The 9,110-nt window shown below is 36.0% G+C and overlaps 1 protein-coding gene and 1 long non-coding RNA gene across 2 annotated transcripts; one reads left to right on the top strand and one right to left on the bottom strand.

Moving 5' to 3' along the window:
* Positions 1 to 699: 699 nt before the first annotated feature.
* LOC111785510 lies at positions 700 to 1,406 on the top strand. Its single transcript, XR_002813675.1, has 3 exons — positions 700 to 836; positions 912 to 994; positions 1,081 to 1,406. It is a non-coding gene; the product is annotated as an uncharacterized LOC111785510 (long non-coding RNA).
* A 305-nt stretch (positions 1,407 to 1,711) lies between these two features.
* On the bottom strand, positions 1,712 to 9,004 carry LOC111785511 (protein ALWAYS EARLY 3-like). The gene is made up of 12 exons (XM_023665904.1): positions 8,887 to 9,004; positions 7,917 to 8,134; positions 7,746 to 7,805; positions 6,274 to 6,597; positions 6,018 to 6,196; positions 5,642 to 5,924; positions 5,072 to 5,314; positions 4,241 to 4,402; positions 3,678 to 3,821; positions 3,410 to 3,598; positions 2,503 to 2,799; positions 1,712 to 2,101 (listed from the first exon to the last, which is right to left on the bottom strand). The coding sequence occupies exons 1-12, from the start codon at positions 9,002 to 9,004 to the stop codon at positions 1,937 to 1,939; spliced, it is 2,382 nt and encodes a 793-aa protein (XP_023521672.1). The 3' UTR covers positions 1,712 to 1,936.
* Between the last annotated feature and the right edge of the window lie 106 nt (positions 9,005 to 9,110).

The raw sequence follows: 9,110 nt of genomic DNA, 5'->3' as shown, positions 1-9,110 counted from the left end.
GATGACTGTTTGGTCCCACTAAGATTGAAATTTTCTTCATGTCCAACTTACGTTGGGGCATTGATAGTAGTACAATGTTAGAGGCTAGGAGGTCAGATCATTAGCAAAAGACTGGTGTTTGCAGTCCTTGGACATCCCCTGAAGATTCCTCACTCTCTGCTATCATACTACCAAAAATTAGTCATTTCATCGTACTCTTTGTCCATTCCTCCTTGTAATATTTTGGTATCATCTATCTATATTTTGGGGCTACACCTTTGTTGTTTTGCCTTTAGGTTTCATTCCGAAGATTCCGTACCAGTTAAGTCGTCGTCCTTTACGTGGTCACTAATATGTGGTTCTGGTGGGTTAGGAGAAATAAGTCCTTATTGGTTTGATTTTGGTTGCATTTCCGAACACTAGATGAGTAGAATGTAACTCTAGCTTGTTGTGAGTTATCGACTCAAATAGTCATTGATGCACTTCTTGGCAATGAAATCTAAAGACTACATAGAGAGAGAGAGGGGAGAGAACTTGCCGTGTTCTCCCCCGAGAAAGAAACAATTTCATTGATGCCCTTTCCCCGAAAAAAAAAAGCTATGACTGAAGCTTTTAAGTTGCCAATCAGAGTATCTATCATAGATAAGTGGATAAGATACTAATGTACTATTTATGATAGTTCAATGTCCCACCATGCGATCGTTGAACTCATGGAAGTTTTTGAGGTTTTGAAGATGCATGATTGAACACTATCTCGAACCTTCTCTCTTCTCCTCACTACCTATGATGTTTTATCAGGTGGCATTTCAGGTTCTGGCAAAAATATTCACCATGTGGACTCATTCGACGACCCTAAGGTTTTTTCACTGGAGCTCTTGTGTTGGTGCCCCATCATTCTAGTAAAATTTAACCCGGTTATGGTGATGGTACAGGGCTAATCAGATGAAGGGGAAGCCATGAATTCTGAGCCTAACAAACAAAAGAAAAGGAACAAGAAGAGAATGAAAAGCAAAAGGTTGAAATTCCTAAATGGTTTTGTTTATGCTCTATATAGTTCTAGTGTTGCCTCTACATCCTCATGGTAAATCTGTTGTGCTGCAGACTGTTGAGGACTCCAAGTGTGGGGAAGAAGACCAAAAAGAAGTTGAAATTATGAGCTGAAACAAGACATGGACCTTCCTAATAACTGCCAATAGTTCAGTCTTCTGAAGAATGGGGAATAACTTGAAGAAGGAGTCGACAAGGCAGTTTTTAAGCCCTATAGGGTTGCTGTTCCTGGTATTTTGAACAAGGAAAACTATTAAATCTCAGATTCATGAGCCTAAAACACTTGATTGACTTGGTTTCACTTTGCGAAAAATCGCTGTTTAGCCTCCCTTTCTTATATTGCAACATTCTTTTGTTATGAAATTGCAACTTTCTTTAAATCCAATGGCTTGAATTCATTTGATGGTAAGAGAAGTTTTTTCCCTATACATTCATGGCTTCTATCACTTAAATGCCTCTTCTAGACAGTGATTTGCTTCTAAGCGTTTACAACTAGCCTTGAACATAATTAATTTTCTACCAGCTTAGATATTCTAGACTTCTAGTTCAAAGGATTAATAATCACCAACGAAAATGAAGATTATAGTCTCAAAATCTAACCCAAAATCATGAAGCTATAAGTAACTAAGCTACCCCTAAAGGAAAAGTACTTAAGCTGATTAAAAAGAGGAAGGAACAATACGACTAATGCAGAAGCAGGTAGAAGATTGATTTTCATTCAATGAAACTACAATTTGCTCAAACTACAAGGATTTATACATAATTCCAGTCTATGGTACAGTCAGACAAAGAAACTGATAGCCAAGGAGATACACATTTATAATTCAAAAAGTGAGGCCAAAATATTATATCTAAGACGTATTTACTCACCTTTTCAATTTGTCTTAACACATGGGAAGCAGATTTGAACCTATGTAGGTATAAGCGCAAGTATCTGGCTCCTTATAATTCCCATGCATTTCTGTATTTCTGCATATAGTGGAAGGTTCTGAGGACAACATGGCTGCAAACTATTGACAGCAGAATCCAGTACCTGAGCAACATCAGCTGGCGGAAACTGTCGTTCTGTGCATTTCTGCATGTTTATAGCAACAATCAAACTATTATCCTCATACGCAAGAGAAACGAGAACCAAGCATGCTAAAAGTACTTGACTATTATGTACATGATTCGCAACCAACAATATGCAAGATCACAATAATACTCGACAAGTCTAATGAGACGATTTCCCTGCCTTTCCACAAAACAAGAAAAAATTGCAACACCAATTTGTCAACGGTTACAGTGTAAGAAGTCCCTCTTCTAATATCCCCTTGAACTGTATGAATCAGTTTGTGATGAATAAACAACCAAATCTTCTTATTTATGCAAAACAGAAAATCAGAAACAAATTGGGGGTCATAGATCATTGATTCAAAATCATTCCGGACAAATAATACATAATTGAGAGGAAGACTCGAATGAAGCTCCCTTTACCTGAATCATGAGTAAAGTGGCTACACAGTGCGCAATAAGTTCTGAAGGGATCTCCACTTCAGGCTTGTCGGATGGGCTATTGGACTTGGAACCAACTACATAATTAGCAGCTGATGGGTTTGATGCACCCGCATTGAAATGATTCTGAGATACTGGAGTGGCATTACTAGTATCTGCAGATGTTGATTTCACAGTTGGCAAGGCCAAATCATCTACTGAGAGTTTATTTCTCACAAAATCAATGGCTTCTTCAATGTTCTCCAAATTACTTTCTCTTTTTTTCAGAGCAAGAATTGCCTGAAATGATTGTTAACAGCAAATGAAGTCAGAGGAAGCACAAAATCTACAGGAAAAGAGATCTCCAACATGGACTCTGAAGGAAGCATTTAGGACTTGGATGATTCAATAACTTGATGAAATTTTACAGTGTAAAGATTTGAAGTACATGCATGATAATCACAGTTACTTTTAAGCAAATCTAAATATCATGAAGTACATTACGTCTCTCTAATGGTTTGATTGGATAGTGAATTTTGTTCAATGGATATAGATATTAAATATCTGAGGGTTTAAAATATGGGATTTAAAAGGTACACAATCTTAAAGATACATATATGGAAATGCAAGAGAATTAATGTTTGGGAAATGAAATTGTGTATTTTATTCTACAGATTGTTCTAGTTGAAATTTGATTTATGCAGTCAATTAGTTGAAATTATAAGAAAAAATTAGTCCTACGAAGTAATTTAGTAATTAATAGTTTTGTGAAAATTCATATTAGTTAACAATTGACTAGACAAGTATGTCCATTATTTACATGAACATCCAGCGGAAGATAGACTACTCATAATACCTAAACACCGACCAACTGATGATCAAAATGGTTAGATAATAGTAAAGGTTAAACCTGCATTGCTTCATCGATCATTGTTTGAGCCTTTGCTCTGGAACTTCCCACAATTTCAGCCACATGGGAACCGGGTTCTTGAGCATAAGAGCAAGGGTCACCCAAATCATGCACTGGCTTGAGGAACATTAATGGTGAAGTCCCTTGATACGTATTGCGCTGCCTCAAGCTATACAGAGCAGAGGAGACCTATATATACTAAGAAAAATAAGCACTTGAATAAAAAAAAATGGGATTAAGCTGGAAATGTGATCATTAAAACGCATGCCTGTTCATTAACTTCATTCAACTGTAATAGCACAGCAGCATATTGCTTCTTAAAGTTCTCTGAATCCTTGAGCAAGTTGTCTCCATTTATTTGGTTTTCCAACACCTCATCATTCAAGCGCTTCAATTCAGACACCACCACCTCCTAGATTTAGGCACGCATCAGTCAGGTTAAAAGACATTCAATTTGATGTAAAGGTTAAAGCAAAATAGATTTCTACCTTTCAAACTAGTCTCTCCCAGCGTAGGACAAATAAAATGTTACAAGTATTAATGAAAATGTAGGACAAATAAAATGTTACAAGTATTAATGAAAATGTATAGGGAATGTCATTAGGATACTATTAAAGATATAATGGTAATTACTTAGGAGGGTTTTGTTGGATTATAAATGCAGGGAGTTAGGAAGATTGGAGGAATGGGAGTTGGTCCATTGTGGGACTTGAGATAGTGAGAATCCTCAAAAATGGTAATTTCTTTTTGATACTGCAATATAACACTTGTTTTCTTATAATTGAAATCTTGACATAAAGTTGATAATATGAAGCTAATATGATGAACTACCTTCTTGTCAAGTGCACGTGACAATTCAGACAGAGCATGAACATCAGCTTCTTTAGCTTGAATTTGAGCAAGGACAGAAAGTTGGGAACTTGCCTCCTGTTGGATACCGACAGTCTCATTAAGCCCAAATTTAGTTTGTAGATTAGAGCACCCAAGGTCGACCTGGCCACGAACAATTCCTTTATCACTTACCGGCAGGTCAAAAATAATGTGTAGGCCTAACTATAGAGTAAGCATTTCAAGCCAAACTCAGTTATCTCAAAACCCCAGAATTAAGACGAGTCTTTGTTATTCTATGAAACTAAGTGTATAAGACAGAAGAATGACAGAACACCTATAGAGGAATAAGAAGTATTCAAAAAGTATTTAGAAAAACAAAAGGTAAAATAAAGCTAAGGGTTTTTAAATGAGTGCAATTAAGGCTCTTTTTGGAAGGATTGGTCGAAAAGGAATTACAGTTTTTGAAGGACAAAGCTGCCAGATGGGAGGAGACTTGAGCATTGGTTATTGGATATCGTCTGTAAGAATACTTGATTCTATTGACTTCCTCTAAAAGCTCTAGATAAGGCTGAATTACCTGTGTTTGTTAGAGGTCTATCATAGTGACATTCATTGTTTTCAGTTGAAAGAATGCAGATTTTGGAATCCAATTATGCATGTCTGAAATGTAGAAGAATACAATCCAATTACGTAATCTATAATTCTATATTGATAATAATATGACCTTAGCTACATGGTAGCATGCCAATGTGATGACGTGGAGAAATATGCTCAAATAAGCTACTAATGCATATCATCTAATTCAAAAAAAAAAAGTAGCAGAACACTAACCTTTGCCTGTTTAATTAATTTGTTGATATGATGAGTGGAAGGGGAAATAAACACAGAACCATCGGTGCTTTCAAGTTTATCGTTACTGGTTGATTTTATATAGTCTTCAATCTTCGCTTCCTTCAGTAAGCCATTAATTTTAACCTCATTGAGATTACCAAATATCTTATCGAGAGTCACGCCATGTCTTGACAAATTTGCAGGCATGTTTTCAACTGGATTTAAAGGCATACACTCGATATCCTGTGATGGAGGAGTCAAACCATGCCACTCAAATATAAATCGTACATACATAACTAAAAATAAAACAATCCATAAGTGAGCTTCTTTTTCTGTGGAAAATACCGACGTTAAGCAAAGTGTTGTGCCTATGATCATCATCTAAAATTAAGAAACCTGTCAGAAAACAGTCTCTTGTTTCTGACATGTAGTTTAAACCGTTGTCTTATTTGGGAATCCTTAATACTTGGGGATGAGATCGCCCACATGAAACTGTAAGGATCTACGGCAATCTCAATTCTATCAAATGAACAAACCATAAAAATAAAGAAATCATGAAAACATAATTACCATGACAAATTCAACCCCAAGTTCAGGTCGGTCAAACTGAACACGACACCTGCTATAGTCAACAGTAAGTACACTTCCATCGTGGATCTCTCTTGTTTTTGGATGAATGGCAATAACACGCTGTCCAACAGATAATGGCCGAGCTAAATCGGTTGGAAGTCCTTCCCTTGTGCCTGCACGAAGTTCAGCATAGTGTTTCCTAACAGATTCCCTATATTGATTTAGCTTCTGTTTTTCTTCCTTCAAGAATTGTGCAGAGAATCTCCGCGGTCTCCCAAGGGAACTGAATCAAGACAAAACTACAATATTGGTCTTCTATAGATAGTGTCTCGAAATGAGTCAACAGGATACAAATGGACAAGTTGAAAAAAAATACCTTCGAATAACACCCCATTCAACACGTGTCAATCTAGGAATGTGACCTAATCCAACGTGATTTAAGTACTCTACAAACTCACATTTTGCAAACCATGGGAAATCAATTGCACTGTAGAGCCACTCAAAAACACACCATCTACGCAATTTATGCCAAGATAGGCAATTAGAATGCTGCTCCTGCAATTACAAACATACAGTAAACAATTCAGGATCCAGTATCCAAGAAAATTTATGTCATGACCAGAAATAGTAACCTTGAGATCATGTGGTCTATCATCTAATGAATGAGCAGTTACATTAAGTTGATCAATCAAAATGTTATCAGCAATCTTTGAATCTCTTTGCGACTTCAGCAGGTCCATCTTCCGCCTGCTCCTCATTTTGGTAGGCAAGCTGATTGGGTTAATTGATGGAACTTGTGTTGTGGATAAAGCATAGTCACCATCTTCTCTTTTATGGTCAGTACTAGAAGATGAATGATGATCTAGAGGTTTTGATATTTTGCTAGATTTTGCCAGTCCAGCATTATGAGGGGACCGTTTAACTTTACCAAAAGAACTCTTTCCATCATCTGTAGCCTAAAACAAAAACAGAAGGTATGAAATTAGGGGGGGAAACGAAGTTTTCTGGAGCAAGAGCCAATTGTAAACAAAATCATGAGCATAAAGCCTTTCTTAGAAACATACAGGGCAATGGAAAACCAAAATCTATGAAGTTAACACGAAGGAGAAATGAAAGTACTGGTTAATTGTTGTTGTTCACCATGTAAACCTTCAAAGGCACAACTGTTAGAGATAAGTATTAACAGGAAGGAAGTCAGGATAGGTAGAGTTCCTAAGGCAATTAATTTTTTCCTAGGCGCTATTGCTCACAGAAGTATCAATACCAAGATAGGCTTCAGTGGAGATTTAAAATTAAGGCATCATCTCCCTCTGTTTCCTGCCTTTTCCTTCAAAAAAAAAAATGTAGCACTAGCTCATTTGTTCCTCCGTTGCAAGTTCAGAGCAGAAGGTTGGTACTTTGTTTTGTCTCCCATAGGAAATGGTTTTTAAAGCACAGGCATTCTAATGCTTAGCTGAGGCCCAGCCTTTCGATTATCTAAGTTTACCCTTGAGGAAACTCTAAGCAAGATTTAAAATCTGACCACTATGGACCTATACTATTAAAAGTTATGTTTTTGAATTTGGATGGCAAGGATATGGCTCCGTATAGAGTCCCACCTAGGCACTTTTCTCTAAATTACGACAATTATTTAATTATCGCCATATGGAAGAACTTTTCGTAATCAAATCGGTTTTAGTTGGGCTGATATCTTCTCACCTTACTTATGTATGCTTTCTTCTCTTTTCCTATTAGTTTATTATAAGAAAAAAAATCAATAGAAGTTTTTTGGCTCTCAACTCAAGGGCAAGCTTAATGTTCTTTGGAATATTGCCATCAGGTCACAGTGGAAGCTTCTTATAGATGAAAAGTTTTTTGGTTGTTTGGTTTTCTTTTCACTCCATACAAGTGTTTGAATCCCTGAACATTTTTCTATCTTATCATCCATCAATAGAAAGTTTGATTCTTGTTTGAAAAAGAAAAAAGAACAATAATAGGATAACAAAATACATTAAGTCAAAATGTGAGTTCATTTTAAATTCTTAGCTATATAACATATTAAAAAATAAAGAATTAAGATGAACTGAAGGACTCTTCTAAAACAAGGATCAAATAAGACCCACACCTTAGTTTTTGGAGTGTCATTGACACGAGAATCATTGCTATCTTCATCTTTAGATGAAATCTGTGACCATAAATTTCCATATTGTCAAAATGCATTCCAAAACAGACAAATGATAAAAAAAAACAGCAGCAATTTAAAACCAGCAAAATTATGATTCCAATCCATCCTTACTTTAAATGGAGAGGACTTCTGTTTCCTTTTACGATTTCCATTATTGGATCCTTGAATTCCTTCTGCTTCAGGAATAGGACCAACATTGTTGCCTGAAGCCTTTCCCGTCTTAGATGTCTTGGAAGCAGAGATTCCAGCTCCCACAACTGAATGATTCCCTTTCATTTTAGACTTGTCCATGACATCAAGATTTTCTTCTTTAACCTTTGCAGAAGGCTCTAATATAGAGAAACAAAATGATCATGTTCATCATCACTCTAATGGTTGAGGAAGGAAGGGGAGGGGGGAGGAATTGATAATGATAGTCACAAAACAAAGAATTTATTTCAAAGCCACCAAATTTGATTTCATCTAATAAATTCAAGCATATCCAATTGAATTGCAAGAGTTCATTGATTTACAAGCTGGGAGAGTTTGAACATAGAGGATATGACCAAAGTTAGCTCATTAAATCAAATGTGTGCAGCCATCCTAAATATTAGATTGCAACATGCCCATATGTTGGAAACTTCTTTGCTGGAATAAAAATTAGATGAATGCAAGTTGAGTAACTTGAGTGTCAATCAAACTACAATTGTCCATTTAGTCAACATCCTACGCACTTATGGCTAGCCCCAGTTTCAGTTAAATCAAGATTACAACTTCACCTCTAGCAATTGCTGGCATTTTATACTGACCTAACTTTTTTTCTTCTTTTTTTCTAGTTGGCATTCTATTTACTGAATTTTTATGGCAACCAATATCACATTTACTCCATATTTTGAAACAATCAGTTCATACGCCACCTTTCTGTAAGCTTTCCCCAATAGTATTATGAAGAAAGAGGAAACAGCTTAGAGATGCATGAAGCGATGAAGAATAGTTGGCAACCAAAAGAATTAAAAAAAAAAAACGAACCAAAACACAATGTATAAGTAGCTTTCATGAGACAAGCCTCAAAAATAAATTTTAATTGAAGAATAATTTTTACCAGTGTCAGCAGTAGTGTCTGGCATCATCAAAGACAAATCAGCTAAAGTTTGCAGTGCATCAAATGCCGAGCATTCATCTGAACAGAGAACAACCAAAAGAATTAAAGATAAGAACATGACCTTTATTCGGTTATGAAAACATCAAAAAGAAAAAAGAAAAAAAAAAGAATCACGCATGCATTTGAATATCTAATGATAGAAATAGTGGCTAGAGGCAACATCT

The sequence above is a fragment of the Cucurbita pepo genome, unplaced genomic scaffold (assembly GCF_002806865.2).
Source record: "Cucurbita pepo subsp. pepo cultivar mu-cu-16 unplaced genomic scaffold, ASM280686v2 Cp4.1_scaffold000528, whole genome shotgun sequence".
NCBI lineage: Eukaryota > Viridiplantae > Streptophyta > Magnoliopsida > Cucurbitales > Cucurbitaceae > Cucurbita > Cucurbita pepo.
Note: the sequence above shows the minus strand (reverse complement) of the source record. Positions and strands in the feature narration are given on the sequence as shown.